The sequence below is a fragment of the Camelina sativa genome, chromosome 19, assembly GCF_000633955.1.
Source record: "Camelina sativa cultivar DH55 chromosome 19, Cs, whole genome shotgun sequence".
NCBI lineage: Eukaryota > Viridiplantae > Streptophyta > Magnoliopsida > Brassicales > Brassicaceae > Camelina > Camelina sativa.
The window spans coordinates 17,098,385-17,116,818 of record NC_025703.1 but is presented as its reverse complement, the minus strand read 5'-3'; the positions used below and the strand labels follow the sequence as shown (position 1 = coordinate 17,116,818).

At 36.5% G+C, this 18,434-nt stretch overlaps 3 protein-coding genes across 3 annotated transcripts; all 3 read left to right on the top strand.

The window, feature by feature from the left end:
- On the top strand, positions 8,113-10,481 carry LOC104767913. The gene is made up of 5 exons (XM_010491875.1): positions 8,113-9,068; positions 9,128-9,643; positions 9,736-9,874; positions 10,031-10,189; positions 10,350-10,481. The coding sequence occupies exons 1-5, from the start codon at positions 8,113-8,115 to the stop codon at positions 10,479-10,481; spliced, it is 1,902 nt and encodes a 633-aa protein (XP_010490177.1).
- On the top strand, positions 12,160-15,073 carry LOC104766569 (subtilisin-like protease SBT1.8). The gene is made up of 2 exons (XM_010490481.1): positions 12,160-13,820; positions 14,100-15,073. The coding sequence occupies exons 1-2, from the start codon at positions 12,218-12,220 to the stop codon at positions 14,762-14,764; spliced, it is 2,268 nt and encodes a 755-aa protein (XP_010488783.1). The 5' UTR covers positions 12,160-12,217; the 3' UTR covers positions 14,765-15,073.
- LOC104766568 (protein LURP-one-related 6) lies at positions 16,173-17,569 on the top strand. Its single transcript, XM_010490480.2, has 2 exons — positions 16,173-16,422; positions 17,015-17,569. Exons 1-2 carry the CDS (start codon positions 16,207-16,209, stop codon positions 17,372-17,374), a joined length of 576 nt encoding a protein of 191 aa, XP_010488782.1. The 5' UTR covers positions 16,173-16,206; the 3' UTR covers positions 17,375-17,569.

Here is an 18,434-nt window from a genome sequence, read left to right as displayed (position 1 = left end):
CTTGGCGTGCATGGTATTCTAGCCATGCTCATATCAAATTTATCTGAGCCTGAATCATATCAAATATATTCTATTCACTATACTTTGATTCTTGTCTTGTTCTTATGTAATTCATATCTCAATTTTGTAAATAAAAACCAACAGAATTTTTATTTTTATCTTTTCTTTTTAAGTGCATATATAAAGAGAAGTTAGTGGATAGTTATATATATTGATAGAAAAATCTATTGCGTGAGACACGGAGTAGTGATGGTTGGAGAGCATATAATGGGTTGAAAGTGTAACATTACACTATTTAAGGTCACAATCATTGAATTCGACACTCTCCAGTCTGTCTTCCAATCTCTCTATCTTATATCTTCTCAATTTGATTTGATATATAGAGTAACCCATTGAAAATGTACTTTATTCACGAATATGAGACCAATTAAGTTGAATTTTGTAAATTGGTGCAGAGTGACATGCTCCACTGATACTATATACATATGCAACAACTACTTTCCCGAGATAGCTAATTTTTATGTATTTGTTGTGGGTCTGAGATTCTGATCCCGAGGGAGTATTTTATTACGATACTTTAGATTTTAGATGCCGATTCATTATTAATGCGGAACTCCTTACACAATGCTTCTTAGATCATTCCTTTTAATGTGAGGAATACCATTATCTATCATTGAATTTATTCGTTATATAAATAGATAAAAATAAAATAATTCATAACACTATAGGAGTATACACTATATAGTCTCAGAGGCACGAACTGGATTAAAAAAATCCTTTTCTCCCGAGTGTTGTTCTCTCCCTCTCTCAAACAGTAAAATCCTAGTTTTTTCAGATCTATGACTGGGAAGTCACTACGGTGGTTGGCGCTTCTCGCTGACATCGTCAGTGGCTTCTCCTTTTCGTTTGTGTTATAGTTTTTTGGTTCTGCAATTCGTTTATCTCTTGTATTTCGTTGGAGAAAAGCTTATTTTGGTGGAAATAGTAGATCTTCACGTCGAGGGTGTTTGGTTATGTCGGTGGTCAGCTGCTCCAGAGAGGGTTGTTGTTGGGTGTCCGAGATCTATAGATCTGGCGGGTGCTCTGTTCTTGTTGGAGGATCTCGAGATTTGGTTTTTGTGAATCCATGGCCATGGTCTCGTCTGTTTCTACTGTCCGGTAAGCCGGCCTTCTAACCGTTTCTTCTTTAACGTTTTGCTAGGGTTAGATGGAATCGCTTTAGTTGGTTGTTATTAGTGGTAGATTTATGGTGGTCCTTAGTAGTATTGAGCAGTTTTAGTAGCTTTCGATTGGGATGTTTCGGCTCCTTTCTAAGCAGAGGTTTCGTTTTGTTTGAATGTGATGGTAGAACCTTAAGTTTGTTGAGTTCCTTCTTCTTCTTGTTGTTCATAATGGGTGATAGTCATCTCCGTTTTCGTCGGTCTCGTCTATGTGATTGGTGTTCTATGAGAAGTTAGGCCTCGCTCCTCACGTTTTGAAGACTTCTAGTTTGACGTTCTTTGGCGTATAAACGTCGTTGTCGCTTCCGGAAGTGAGTGGTCTTGCTTGCCGTGTTATGAAGTCCCTGGTTCTTGGTTACGAGAGATCGACTCTCATCGTGCTAGGAGGTGGTTGATGTTATTCTTGAGTTGAATGTGGGCATCCTTGGTAAATCTCATCCGTTTGTGCGTTAGAAGAAGAAGTTTTTTGCTCTCTTGGTTCTATTGTTTTTGTTAAGGTTTTATGGCCAGTTGCTTTTTCTTAGATTAAGGTTGTTGTTCCCTTTCTTTTTTGTTATCAAATGCTCTGTTTTGTATGGGTTTTTTAGTTCCTTTGTTAGTTTCCGGGAAAATCTTGTTTTCCTCCGACCTTTGACTCCGGAGACATCCTTGTAGTCAGCCTGCTTAAGCCTCCCCTATTTTGGGCGTAGTATTCCACTTTGTATTCTACCTTGGTTGGAACCAAATATTTTAATAATAATAGTAGTTGACGAAAAAAAAAGATAAAAATAATTTCTTTAATCACATGTATATACTAGAATTCTGCATACATCATGGATTTATAAATAAGTGCATTATTCCGATCCAGAATTAAGGAAAAAAAAATAGCATCACTGTTCAACGTTAAAAAAACAAAAAATCATTGATTTTACATTACTCTTTTTTCTAGCTACCAATATATAGGTACTGATTGGTGAACACAAATAAAGTATTACAAGTGGTACATCTTTAAATTTTTAAAAGTTAATGCAGCAGATAAATTGTATGTAGTTCATTTTTTTTTTTTGTCTTTTTGTAGTAAATGCAGGAAAAATATATGCAGATCTGGTCTACAACTTTTTTTGATGCTGTTCATTCTTGATTTGCATTTAAACAGTCAAATATTTGATCTATTTTTATTCTGCTTGATCTGCTTAAACCACTTAATCTGTTTTGCCTGATATGCTTTTCCATTCAAAGCCTAAGATTATGTGATCTGACTTGTGACAAAATATTGGAATCCAAAAAAAAGAAGTGAAGGGAACATTTTGTAAGCATTTTAAGGTGAAATTTTGAAGAGAAGCGTAAAATAACCATTTCTATAGATTTAAATTAGTTAAATCGATAATGAAGATCTCAAATCCGACTATAGTAAATGAAGGAAATGCTTAAAGTCTTAAACAACATATTTAGTATTGATGATGACGATTTAATGTCATCTTATATATATTGTGAAATGAAAGAGTTTACGGTTTACATGATCCAAATTTCAATACCGAGTTATTGGGTCTTCAAGTCAAATTCCCTAGTCAGAAAACTTTGATCTTGACGTGGTTGTGTAGATTAGCCCATACATGCGTGGGAGATAATGTGTCTGCCTAAGGTCAACGCTTATAAGGGTGGTGTCTAGCTCACCTCACCTATACATGCCTCTGAATATAAATATATGATGTGTGAGCACAAAATGTATATTGGCTTGGGCAATTTAATTAGGTCTACGAACCACGTAGGTTGGATGATGAAGGTGGTGGAGAATTAGAGACAACTGAGTCAGAGAAAGAGATGGGTTGTCGAAGTGAAAAGAGAGGAAATATCATGGTTTTTGTTAATCAACAAAGGTAATGACACGTAATAGTCTTTGTTGGCAACTAAGCAACATATCTAGTGATACATAAATAGTATAATAAGACTTAGCGTGCAAGTCAGATTAAGTCAATTAATCTTTACTAATGCACATGCATACTCATTCACAAGTCCACACATGGCTATTTTAAAGCTAAAACTTTAGCTAATTATACTTAAATAGTTATAGAAATAAATGCAAGTCCGTATGCACATGAAAATTATTGAAATAAATTCATAACGTGCATGTAACAGAGATAATACACACTTTCATAATTTTACGAAATTTACGGTGACAATACTATGTTTGAAAAGGATTTTTTTTAGAATTTCAGGATATATAGATTCAGATCTCTAAAAAGCTGTTTAATTTTTGGATCGGCTATACTTGCCGGATCAGTAATAATTTCAAATATTAATATAAAATTAGAATTACCTCAAATAAATTTGATATATATCAAAAATAAAATAAAAATAAAACATGTCATATGAAATTTTCAACTAAATTATCATATATATATTTTTTTTAATTACCAAGGTCGTTTAAGAAAATTAAATGTTTTCAAAATTAGATACCAACAAATATTTTGGAAAATTAGATTTGTCTACATTTATTTTAAGAAAATTATATTTGTAAGTGATTCCAAATCGAAACTAAATATCATAATTTAAAGTTAAAATATAGATCCAGTTATAAAAAATTGAATTATTGTCATATTTGGATCAAATTAAATTTTATCTTGTAACGGAGATCTAAAATCCTTTATATTTTGCTCATCTATCATGTTACCCCATTATGTTTGAAGAAAATAGAACCCTCATCTCCACACATTTTAATCTGATCTCTCTTTATGGTTTCTCTTGAGTCGTTCTTCACGTAAAAATTGAATAAAACAGTAATGGTATGGAGTAATGATGCATTGTTGCTTAGAAATACTTTACATGAAACAAGGTAAAAAAAATTCACATATTTGCGGCGGATAATTTTGTTACATACAACAAATATTCCTGGATCTTAAAATTACGATGCAATGTAATGATATTACAAATAATAGATGTACCAATTACCAATTGTTAACTTCCAACTTTTTCGGTTTTAGAGTCTTTTTTAGAAAACAATATAGATTGTCAACATGGTTTTTTGTAACAATATATGATTATGTTCTTGTCAAAACCTTTATATGGAGACAGAGAACTCTCTCGGTCAGCTACACAGTTCATTGATTAGCAAGTAATCAGGCATGCCACTTTATCTCTATCCTGGATAAAGCCAAATATTTCATTCAGAGAGAGACTGAGAGAAACAGATGTTGCTTCTCAATGGATAACTAAGTTTTCATCATTTTAACAAGTATTTTACCACACGACAAATTTGCATTCTAAAAGATCTGTCAAAAAAGTATTGAAAGTATAGAAAATAAATAAATTACAACAAAACACATGAAGAACACATTTTTCAATGTGCATTACTAAAGGTAACATTACCTTTCGACCACCGACCTTCAAGTAATAAATACATAAATCCCATATATAATAAAATGGAAGTGCACAACATTGTTTTGTAGATTAGATAATTTTAATAAGTTAATTACAAATAGTTTATATATTAATAATAGATTAATTAGTTACAAATAAGTTATACCAAAAATTTTAAAGAGAATATTCTAAAGAATCATGTCATCTAAATTACTATATTAATTTTCTTTATTAAATTATTCATCAAATAAAATCTTTTGATATCTAACTTAACATATTAATTTATTAATTATCATTATACTTCACCTCTCATTTTATATATGAGTCTATTTTGTGAATCAAATAAATTATCATATTATTTATTATAATTAAAAAATAGTTTTATTTCCGGATATACCATAAGTTAAATTTTTAAAAACAAATATAAATTATTCAATCTATAACATATTCAAGATTTAGTAATATTATTCTTTAAAAATAATATCTATTGAATTAAAATTTTTACTTAGTAACGGGTCAAAATTTGAATATTTAAATTCAATTTCATATTTTTTGGTTGAATTTAATAATTTTATATAATATAATAAACTTTCAATAATTTATTTTGAAATATTTTTAATATATTGAAACTTGATATAAAAGTTAGAAACTATAAACACTCTAAATTTGATTTGTTATAGCAATGTCAATAATATATCACTATAATATGAAAGAATTTCAAAAAACCAAGTATATTAAAACAAAAAAATATAATAATATATTAAATTACTCCTAATATAATAACTCGCTTTTTAAAAACCAAATTTACAAAATTATGTCTTATAATGACATTCAAGTCATGATGTAGAATATACATTGTTGAAATAACTTCACATATATAACCTAATACAACATATTAAATTTTTATTTTAAAATATAAAATATACAAAATTTTGTATAAAATAAAATTTGTCCAGTGTTATAGCACGGATACTTATCTAAAATCATTAACAATATAAAACTTATAAAATAAGTGTCTTTTTTCAAGTCATCATATTTAGCATATAATTTTATTGCATAATGTTTTATCCAAAAAAACTTTTAAAAACAATCACATAAATTCTATTTTATATAAAAATTATAATATAAATAAAATGAATTTCAAGAGCACGTGTAATTTAGTTAGTGTGTAAATTGAGCACAAACACCACATTGAATACCATTATACTAGTGTGCATCACTATACCACATACGTCGAATTTATTTGCACATTTTAACTTACTAATATAAGACCTCATATGCTTTACCATGTCAAACATGTCAACAACATAACTCGTTTATGTTTTTATCGCTAGCAAGTTTGATTTGAGAACTCAATAATCTGGTATTTGTGTAAGAGATGGTTTAATATAGGACCTTCTTGTAATTATATGTAACTTAATTACTCATGTAAACCTACTATATATATTGTAAAGTGTTATGTCTAATAAGATCATGTATTCAGTTGTATATGGTATTAGAGCATTTCGATACCTAAACCCTAAATTTTTTTTTTCTGGCCGCCTCTTCCCTTCTTCTCTTTTTTCTCTCCGCTTCTGATTATGTCTGATACAAGCTCACCGACCACAACTTCTGAGACTATTGTTGTCTCCTCCTCCCCTGTTCTGTTGAACGTCAATATGTCGAATGTGACAAAACTCACTCCGACAAACTTTTTCATGTGGAGTCGTCAAGTCCTTGCACTTCTTAATGGCTATGATCTGTCTGCTTATGTTGATGGATCTGGATCTGTTCCCCCTAGACGAGTACCACCAATGGTGTTGTTACTCCTAATCCCGACTACAATCTTTGGAAGCGTCAAGATTGGTTGATCTACAACGCTCTGCTTAGTGCAATTTCCCTCTCAAGATTGGTTGATCTACATCTGGACCACCTTGTCCACCACTTATGCTAATCCGAGCCATGGCCATGTCCAACAACTTTGGGTGCAACTAAAACGTTGGACGAAGGGGATGAAGTCCATTAATGACTATTATCAAGGTTTTACAACTCGATTTGATCAACTAGCTCACCTAGGGAAACCGGTTGAGCATGAGTCTCAAATTGAGCTCATCCTTGAAAGTCTCCCTGATGACTACAAGACTGTGGTCGACCAGATCGAGGAACGTGATCGCATCCCTTCCTTGACCGAGGTGTATGAGAAGCTGCTGAACTTTGAGTCTAAACTAGCGACCAAGGCTGCGACTCCTCCTCTCTTGCCGGTGACAGCGAACGTTTCTTCCTATCGCGGTAACAATAACAACTCTCGCAATCATGGTCATTCCCACACCCGCAACAACAACGGCGGTAACAACAACTAGAACCACCAACAGTCTCAGCCCAATCGCTCCCAGTACACTCCGCGTCCGTACCAAGGCAAGTGCCAAATCTGTGGTGTTCACGGCCACAGTGCGCGTCACTGCTCATAGCTCCAACTTCAATCTCTACCTCCTGGTCTGACCAACTCTTTGGTCTCATCTTATCCGCCATGGCAACCATGCGCTCATATGCTAACGACACAACCTTACAATGCGAGTAACTGGATTATGGACAGTGGTGCTACACACCATCTTACGTTCGACTTGAACAATCTCGCATTGCAACAACCCTATACGGGTGGTGAAGAGGTCATCATTGCCAATGGTACAGGTTTGAAGATCACGAACACTGGTTCTGCTTTACTCCCAACTCCATCTCATTCTCTTCTTTTGAAAGATGTGTTATGTGTTCCAGATGTTCGCAAAAACCTTATCTTTGTTTATCGGTTGTGTAATAATAATGGTGTGACGGTTACTTTCTGTCCTACTTCATTTCATGTGAGATATCTCAGCACGGGGATCCGGTTGCTGCAAGGCAAGACTAGGAATGAGATGTATAAGTGACCGGTCACATTGCCGTTTGTGACGTCTCTATTTGCTTCACCTTCTCCAAAAATGGACATCACCTCTCGGCACTTGAGACTTGGCCATCCTTTCTTTTCTATTTAACAAACACTTATTCATAAATTTTCCTTACCTGTTTCTCAATCTTTACACAAACATTTATCTTGTTCTGGCTGTTCCATTAATAAAAGTCACAAACTTCCATTTTATTCAAACACAATCACCTCCCATCATCCTCTTGAGTATTTATACACAGATGTTTGGACTTCTCCTATTGTTTCTGTTGATAACTATAAGTACTACTTAGTTATTGTTGACCATTATACTAGATACACCTGGGTATATCCTCTCAAACTCAAGTCTCAGGTCCGTGAGGTGTTTGTTGCGTTCACGACGTTGGTGGAAAACAAATTTAAATGCAAAATTGGCACACTCTATTCTGACAAGGTGGGGAGTTCATTGCGCTGCGATTGTTTCTCACTACACGTGGTATTACACACCTCACCACGCCGCCTCACACTCTAGAGCACAATGGCATCTCCAAACGGAAACATCGTCATGTCGTTGAGACTGGCCTCATCCTGCTGACCACTGCGTCTATGCCCCTAAGTTACTAGACTTATCCATTCGGGGTTGCGGTCTATCTTATCAATCGCATGGTGACATTGGTTTTGTCCAATGAGTCTCCGTATGTGAAGTTGTTTGGACAGCCTCCAAATTATCACAAGCTCCGCATCTTTGGTTGTATGTGTTACCCATGGATACGCCCGTACACAGCTCACAAACTTTCTGCACGTTCTGTCCTGTGTGTGTTCTTAGGGTATTCACTCAGCCAAAGTGCGTATCTTTGCTTGGATAGGCAATCTGGTCGCATATACACATCTCGACATGTTCGTTTTGAGAAAGACCAGTATCCCTTCGCAGCTCCTACTCTGGTACGGGTGTCCTCCTCTTCCCCGGAACCTGTTCTGGACACTACTCCCACCGTTGTTCCTCTTGTGCCAACGCCACTCGTGTCATCTCTTCCGTCGTCGCCACCCCAGAGCTCGGAACCTCACCCCACCGTACCAACTTTGCCTCTGCTCCAACCGGCATCGCCTCTACTCCAACCGGCATCGCCTCCTCTCTCACCAACGCGAGTCTCCTCCACACACTCGTCTCCAACGACTTCAGCCTCACACTCCATGGACGTCAACACGAGCCCAGGCCCCTCTTCCTCCTCACCTACAACACTAGACCCATCACCACTATCAAGTCCAACCATACCTACACTTTCACCATCTCCAAATCCGACACCGTCGCCAACTCTCCCTCCGTCACCAGGTCCGATACCTGCACCTACACCGGCACCTCCTCCATCACCGCACCCCGTCCCTATTCCTCCACCACCACCAAATAACCATCTTATGCAAACCCGAGCCAAAAATAATATCACTAAACCTAACACCAAATACTCCCTCACCGCTACCTCTACACCCTTACGTCCTAGTATTCCTAAAACCGTTGCTAAAGCGTTGCGGGATCCAAATTGGAGACAAGCAATGTGTGATGAGATCAATCCCAGACGCGGAATGGTACTTCAGAGCTGGTCCCTCCACACGCGTCGCAAAATGTAATCGGTTGTAAGTGGTTCTTTACCCTCAAATGTAAACCTACTGGTGAGCTTGACAGGTATAAAGCGAGTCTTGTTGCGAAGGGGTTTAAACAACAATATGATCATGATTACACCGAGACATTCAGCCCGGTAATCAATTCCACCAATGTACGTGCGGTACTCCATGTTGTTGTTTCTATAGGCTGGAGTCTTCGACAAATCGATGTGAACAATGCCTTCTTGCAATGGTCACTTAATGATGAAGTTTATGTTGCGCAACCTCTTGGCTTCGTTGATCATGATCGTCCGCATTATGTTTGCCGCCTACACAAAGCTTTATACGGTCTCAAGCAAGCTCCTCGTGCGTGGTATCAGGAACTTCGATCGTATCTCCTCCAACTTGGGTTTAAGAACTTGGTAGCGGATACTTCTTTGTTTACGCAACATCAGAATGGTGATACTATCCACGTGTTGGTTTATGTTGATGATATGTTGATCACGGGCAACAATGATACTCTTCTCACTCAGTTTATTGCTCACCTAGAGGCTTGGTTCTCTCTTAAAGATCTTGGTGAGATGAGCTATTTCCTCGGGTTAGAGGCCACACGCACATCCAAGGGTCTTCATCTCATGCAGAAAAGTATATCGTTGATCTTCTCACTAAAACCAACATGTTGAACTCCAGACCGGTTTCCATTCTAATGGTACCTACTCCTCCGCTGACTCTAATGTCCGGAACACCTCTAGAGAAGCCAAGTGAGTATTGGGCGGTGATCGGCAGCTTTCAGTATCTTTCATTCACAAGACCGGACATCGCTTACGCAGTAAACTGCCTGTCACAATTCATGCACAGTCTGACGGACCTTCATTGGCAGGCGGCGAAACGAATACTCCACTATCTCGCTGGCACACCGTCTCATGGAATCTTTCTCCGAGCTGATTCCCCGACCATCTTACATGCCTACTTTGATGCGGACTAGTCTCGTTACCTAGACAACTGTATATCGACGAATTCTTATATCCTCTACCTCAATGGAAACCCTATCTCCTGGTCCTCCAAGAAACAACAGAGCGTTGCTCGCTCTTCCACCGAAGCAGAGTACCGCGCCGTGGCTAACACCGCCTCTGAACTGAGCTGGGTGTGTACTCTTCTGACAGAACTCGGCATCACTCTATCCTCGCCTCCGGTTATTTACTGTGATAATGTCGGCGCAACCTATCTATCAGCTAATCATGTGTTTTCACTCCCGCATGAAACATGGTGCCATCGACTTTCATTTTGTGCGTGAGTATGTCCAGAATGGTGCTCTCCGGGTATCACATGTCTTCACTCACGACCAGCTCGCTGATGTGCTGACCAAACCTCTGCCTTATCTGCACTTTCTGGACTTCATGAGCAAGATTGGAGTAGCTCCAGCTCCTCCATCTTGAGGGGGCGTGTAAGAGAGGGTTTAATATAGGACCTCCTTGTAATTATATGTAACTTAATTACTCATGTAAACCTATTGTATATTGTAAAGTGTTATGTCTAACATTGTGCATTCAGTTGTATAATTTGAACTTAACATGTCAAGCCTCAACTTAAGTCGAGTAAAATCATTTACAAAAGCTCCCATGTCAAAGAGTAAGTAAAAGGATCCCGAATATTCAAAGCCTACACTTAAAAGATGATTATACAGTTTAATTAAACCATATGATCTTAACACTTTTAAATTATATCACCATATGATCTTAACACTTTTGATTTAACATGTCGTCGATCTTAACTCATTTCATCATGTGACTTGTGAATTCTTATTTTTTTCTTCCTCTAACTAAAAGTAAAATATTACAAAATTTTTGTTTCAACTTTTCATCAATCAAAGCTGTGAGGTAAAAAGTATATGATTAATATCAAATCAATATGGTAAGTTAAAGGTAAAATATTACTTATTAATTTTGATTGGTTATTAAATATTTTTGAAATATATTAAAACATTTTTGGTTTTACAAAGTAATTCAACTGCAGAGATTAGTATTTGAGGCCTTTAACTCTTAATGACTATTGATTATTGACTTTTTCCTTAAACATCTATATTCCTAATGAAAATTTGATAGAGTGTTTTTATAAAAAAGAATAAGTTTTATTATCTACTTCCGTAATATTAATAAAAGAATTATTGTTGATTTTTTTAATTAAATTATATTTTTTTGAAGATAGGCAAAATTGTAAAAAAGTAATTGAATAGTTTTATTTATTTTTAGTTGTAGTAGTAGTAGTAGTTGCTATCCTTAAATGATCTTAATTCTCAAAAGACAGTCCAACAACTTAATTAGTTACCCTTAAAAGATGTTAATTCTCAACAACATTTCATCAAACTATACAAACAAATTCTCAAACCCAATATAAAAGAAAATGTTTCCCGTGTAAAAAAATTCCAAAATTCTTGTGGAGAGAAACAAAATCTATGGTTATTAAATGTTAAACCTATTAAAAAAAAAATTAATAAGAAGAAGAAGAAAAATTGAAAAAGATACAAAAAGAACGTTGAAAAAGAAAAAGAACAAAAGAAGGAACGTCGAAAAAGAAAAAGAATGGGCCAACACAGCCAATGAAGTTAGCGCTGGACACGTGACGGATACAATTGGGCGTCCAATTCGAGTAAATTGAACTTAAGTTTTAACTTTAACTCTATAATATATTTATAAAATAATAATAAATAATAATAATATGAAATATTAAAAGGTATTTACGGATCGGGTAACAAAACGGGTAAAAGAACGGGTAACGGGATGGATATTGAAAACTAAACTAATACTCTATATTTGTTCTTTATTCATAAATAATATAATTATAATACCCTTTACTTGATCCTAAAATTGTGGATATCCTTTTTTCAGGACGGGTATGAACTGAGTAACGAGTTGAATACGGATAACTAGTATTAGTTTCCAGGCTGAAATGAAGTAGTCTCTATCGTGTCTCCAGCTGTGTGTTCCCACACTCTTTTCAAAACTCCCCCACCGACGATGGCATTCCCGTTATTTCTATCCTAACGGTCACACGTCCCTTTCGTGCCCAACCCTTTTTCTTTTTTTCTCTCTCTCTTTATCTTCTTCTTCTTCTTATTATTATTATTATTCCTAATTCTCTCACTCTCTCTTCTCTGCTTCTATCATTCACAGTCATGGCCTCTTCCTCCATCACCATCATCACCACCTTCCTCTTCCTCTTCCTCCTCCACCACGCTTCCGCTAAAAAAACATACATCGTCCGAGTCAAACACTCCGATAAACCAGACTCATTCCAAACTCACCACGATTGGTACACTTCCCAACTCCAATCGGAATCATCTCTCCTCTACACTTACACAACCTCTTTCCATGGCTACTCCGCTTACCTCGACTCCGACGAAGCCGATTCTCTCCTCCGCGACTCCGATTCGGTCCTCGACGTCTTCGAAGATCCAGTCTACACGCTGCACACCACTCGCACACCTGAATTCCTCGGTCTCAATTCCGAATTCGGTGTTTACACTGGCCAAGATCTCGGCTCGGCTTCCAACGGTGTCATTATCGGAGTTTTGGATACCGGTGTTTGGCCTGAATCTAAAAGTTTCGATGATACTGATATGCCTGAGATTCCTTCTAAATGGAAAGGCGAATGTGAATCTGGTTCCGATTTCGATTCCAAATTGTGTAACAAGAAGCTAATCGGAGCTAGAAGCTTCTCCAAAGGCTTTCAGATGGCTTCAGGAGGAGGTGGTTTCTCTAGTAAACGTGAATCTGTTTCTCCTCGCGATGTCGACGGACACGGAACTCACACTTCAACTACCGCCGCTGGATCCGCAGTTAGAAACGCTAGCTTCCTCGGTTACGCCGCCGGTACGGCTAGAGGTATGGCGACTCGTGCTCGTGTTGCTACTTATAAGGTTTGTTGGAGTACTGGTTGTTTTGGATCTGATATCCTCGCTGCTATGGATCGAGCTATACTTGATGGTGTCGATGTGCTTTCGTTATCTCTCGGTGGTGGTTCCGCTCCGTACTATCGCGATACCATTGCGATTGGGTCGTTTTCGGCTATGGAGAAAGGTGTTTTCGTGTCTTGCTCAGCTGGTAACAGTGGTCCGACTAGAGCTTCGGTTGCTAATGTTGCGCCTTGGGTTATGACTGTTGGTGCTGGAACGTTAGATAGAGATTTTCCGGCTTTTGCGAATCTAGGTAACGGGAAGAGACTTACCGGCGTTTCGCTTTATAGTGGTGTAGGAATGGGAACGAAGCCTCTTGAATTGGTTTATAATCAAGGGAATAGTAGTTCTAGTAATCTTTGTTTACCTGGTTCGCTTGATTCGACTCTAGTTCGTGGTAAGATCGTTGTTTGTGATAGAGGTGTGAATGCTAGAGTTGAGAAAGGAGCTATGGTGAGAGATGCTGGTGGTTTAGGGATGATAATAGCGAATACTGCGGCTAGTGGGGAGGAGCTTGTGGCGGATAGTCATTTGCTTCCGGCGATTGCTGTAGGGAAGAAGACTGGTGATTTACTTAGGGAGTATGTTAAGTCAGATTCTAATCCAACTGCTCTTCTTGTTTTTAAAGGAACGGTTCTTGATGTTAAGCCGTCCCCTGTGGTTGCTGCTTTTAGCTCGAGAGGTCCAAATACTGTTACTCCTGAGATCTTGAAACCTGATGTTATTGGTCCTGGAGTTAACATCTTGGCTGGTTGGTCTGATGCTATTGGTCCTACTGGTCTTGAGAAGGACTCGAGGAGGACTCAGTTCAACATCATGTCAGGTATTATTACTTACGCTTCACAGGTTAATGATACTCAATTTTGAAACATGGTTTTGGTTGCATATTCGAATTAGTGATTATCTATGGTCATGAAAGCTTGGGAAATTGGTTTGAACTGACATGAAAAGGGTCTGATTCTTGGGGAGTTTTAATTTTCACCCTTTAACAACATTAGTATTACCTTTGGTCTGATTCTTGAAAACTTGATATGATTACATATTCAATCATTGGAGTTTGGATTTGTTTTGTTTGACATGAAACGTGTCTGATTTTTGTTAGGTACGTCAATGTCATGCCCACACATCAGTGGTTTAGCTGGTCTTTTGAAAGCAGCTCACCCTGAGTGGAGTCCAAGTGCTATCAAATCAGCCCTCATGACCACAGCTTACGTTCTTGACAACACCAACTCCCCACTCCATGATGCTGCAGACAACAGCCTCTCTAACCCACATGCTCACGGCTCGGGACATGTAGATCCCCTAAAGGCTCTCTCACCGGGTCTTGTCTACGACATCTCAACCGAGGAATACATTAGGTTCTTGTGCTCTCTAGAGTACACAGTAGATCACATTGTTGCGATAGTGAAACGACCAAGCGTCAACTGCTCAAAGAAGTTCTCAGATCCTGGTCAGCTCAACTACCCAAGTTTCTCGGTTTTGTTTGGAGGTAAAAGAGTAGTGCGGTACACTAGGGAAGTAACAAATGTTGGTGCAGCAAGCTCGGTTTACAAAGTGATGGTTAATGGGGCTCCTAGTGTTGGGGTCTCGGTTAAACCATTAAAGCTTGCGTTTAAAAGCGTGGGAGAGAAGAAGAGGTACACAGTCACGTTTGTTAGCAAGAAGGGAGTGAGTATGACGAACAAAGCTGAGTTTGGATCCATCACTTGGATCAATCCGCAGCACGAAGTAAGAAGTCCCGTTGCATTCTCTTGGAACCGGTTTTGAAACAAAATAACGAAACACAAATCTAACATCCCTAGTGATGTTTTTTATTTTAAGTTAATTTCCTCTTGGGATGATTTCGGTATCTAGATGATTGGGTTTAGGCTAAACAAAAACCCATCCAGAGCCGTAATGATAATCATCACGTAGTGGGAAGTGTTCATGTTTGGTTTTTGAGTCATTGAGTGTGTAGGTGAAGAAGGCATCCCAAAAAAAAAGTTCGGGATGGTAGAAGAAAATGTTGTCAGGAAAAGAATGTTGATGTCATTTGTGTTGCTTCAAGTTTTCCATTTAACTATTTTACTGATGAAATTGTCTTTTTAAAAAATTAATAAGCAACAAGAAAACGACGTCGTAATGTGTGAAATCACTCAAGAGTCTAGACAAAGAGCTGGAGGACATGACATGCCCTCAATACAAAATCACGTGAAGCTAACAAGTACTGATGACATATTATGAGTCTCTTGCAACATCCATGTTTACGGAGAAGTTTTAAAATATGCATCAACTTGGCATAAGCTAATACAACTAAAAGACAATAGATTTGACGCAATTGGGTATAATTGTTCAGCAACTGGATATAAACAACAATCAAAGAGTAGTGTGTTTCATGAGTAATCATCTTATTTGTTTCCTCTTCGGATGCTAATAAAAGAAAAACAATGAAAGTTACTTCAAGTAATAGGTTTTTTTTTTCAAGTCATATATATTGGCATCCACATTTATAAGAACATAATATTAGTAATTAGAAGCACGTACGTATATACACTCATATATAATCTCTTAAGTAAAGAAATAGGTAAAAAAAATTATAATGTTTAAATTACACTCATGGGTAATTATTTTGTGGCTAAAACAATGAGAGCATTTTCTTACTATGAAAGTAAGCTAATTATTTGGAAACGGGTAAGAGAGAATAAACGAAGATGAAAAAGGGTAATTTGACTTGCACACAACTATCCTCCGCCTTCACAAGTAATCAATCTCCCACACGGATACGTATGTTACTAAACATTTCACATTTTCCACATGGAATATTTTGTTTTATTCCCCTATAGTACCAATGAACTGCAAACTTTTAGATTTGGAATTTTTGTGTCACAAGAAACTCGATGATTTTTGATTATCCCACACGGTTTGGTTTAACAAATTATTGCATCATGTATATACTTATTAATATTTTAATATTGTGTATATATTGTATTGAGACTAAATACCAAAAAGAAATAGAAAAAAGGTTGAGACGTGGTGCTTATTAAAAATGGTAAAAGTCAAAACGTAAGTCGCCGAACATTTGAAATAACGGAAAAATGTAGTGGACCATTTCTTCTTCTTTCTTGCTTTCTTTAGAGTCAAGAAACTAAAAAGAAAAAGTGACCCATACGGCCATACGAATATTTATATATAAGAATAACACAAGAGTTTAGCTTGTTAGTAGAAAGAAAATGAAAGCAGTGGTGAGCAAGTTGCATTGTTCCTCGATGGAGGAGGTGATGGTTGTGAGACGGCGGCCACACGTGGTTAACGGTGGTGGCTTCGTGGTCACAGATTGCAAAGAGAAGATCGTTTTCAAGATCGACGGTTGTGGAGTTCTTGGCATCAAAGGAGAGTTAGTTCTCAGAGATGGTGATGGCAACGATTTGCTTCTCATCCACAAAAAGGTACCTTTTTGTTTTTATCCCAACTATCTCATCCTTGTTCTAACATTCATACCCCAAAAAAGTAAATTATCATCGATTTTCCAAATTTGTATATTAATTTTCAAAATTTTCCCGTGAAAACATAAGTTTATACTTACCTCCATTTCAAAATATAGAATATTTTAACTAAAATCATGCATATGTGTTTACTTTTAAAAATTTCAACTAAGAAGAAGCAATACTGCATAATATAAAATATTAAATTAATGTAAAAGTTGCATAAAAACTTAAAAACATTTTATTTTATAAAACAAAAAATCTTTTCTAAAACATCTTATATTATGAAAAAGATGGAGTATTTCTCTAAATATTAGAAAACAATTCTAAAATGATATTTTAATTAGCTTTTGGAAAAAAGTGACATAGTGGTGAAGTAGCTATCTAAACAACGACAAATTAATAAATGATTTACTTTATACGTTAAAGATCTTAAGATAGATGAACGTAATGCGTCAAGATAAAGCAACCCCTTTAAAATAAATCTATCTTTCTTTAGAGGAGAAATAATTATTATGATTGGTTTATAGAATAATATGTGTGTTGATTGGTGTAGGGAGGAGTGGTGCAGGCTTTGAGCATTCATAACAAGTGGAGAGGTTATAGTTACGACTACCAAGGAAGTACTAAACCGATTTTCACATTAAGGGATCCCAAACACTCTTGCTTCTCCATAATCGGTTCAATCCGCATCTCCGTCCAACCGGGGAATTGCTACTTTGATGTAAGAGGATATTTCCCGGATAGGGATTGTAGCATCATTGATTCCACGGGAAATGTCATTGCTCAGATAAAAGAATGGGTTGGGAGCAGAGATATATATAAGGTGGTGACAAAACCAAGTGTCGATAAAGCTTTTGTTTTTGGAGTAATTGCGGTTCTTGACTATATCTATGGTGAATCTACAAGTTGTTGATCCGCTCTTCACTATATCATCTGCACATTTCGGTTCGCTAGACTCAGCCTGAGTATGTTGTTCCTTGTAAAGTTCAGAGACTCGTGTTGTTTATGTAGTAATATAATTAGTTTAATTTAACTATGTAATGGTTTTTTATGTTAAATATATATATGTGAGCAAAACTTACTCTTGGTTGTTTTGCTCCTTTTAATTTTTTAGATAAGTATGTACAATGTGTTTCTATCTTTATAACTATGTTAGAGTGAAAAGGAAAAGAAGATATTAAAGAAAATATAACAAGCTAGAGTTTAAAACAGATGCCAATGGACAACTCTGATCTGCTTCTTCCCAATGATGAAAGGTGCTGTCGCAAACCATCGTCGCATCAAGTTCTTTAATCACGGTTTTGAGATGTAATCAAGAGAGGTGATCCTTTTTTGGATAGTCTGTAAATGGGAGAACTACCGATTTGTATTAATCAAAGTAATAGAACAATGGTTTTTTTAAACTCTTTTTTTATTAATAGAAAATCTGTTCACAAGTTTGTTATAAATAATTTATTAGTCTCTCAAAACTCTCTCTTTATAAGATACACAACAAATCTTAGAAACTTTCAAGAAACCTCAAGCCCTCTTTTTAAATTCTTAGCTCTTCTTCTTCTAAAGCTAAAACATAATGACTATGTTATATATTTCTTGTTTGTGCTAAAGCTTACAACAACTTTTGTACCCTATTTATGAAACTAAACATATGTTATATAACAAGCAAATCCCCTATTCTATCTCTGATAGGATTCAAATAATTTCATTTTTCTTTGTGGATTAGGAAATTCTCCTCTTTCTTCATGTTTCTTTTTTATTTGTAAATAGGAAACTCTTCAGTCTTTTAGAAGCACCATGTGCCTTCTAAGCCTTTGCGAAGTATCATGCTTCTGGATCCTTCCAGTTCCATGTTGTCAACCGACATAGCTAACTCGTTACCCTGGTCTTGAACTAGTGCTTTGTCCATTTGAAGTAGTACATCCACTCGTTCAAATGTTGCATCTTCATAGTCTTTTAGGTTGGTAGAAAAAGCAATT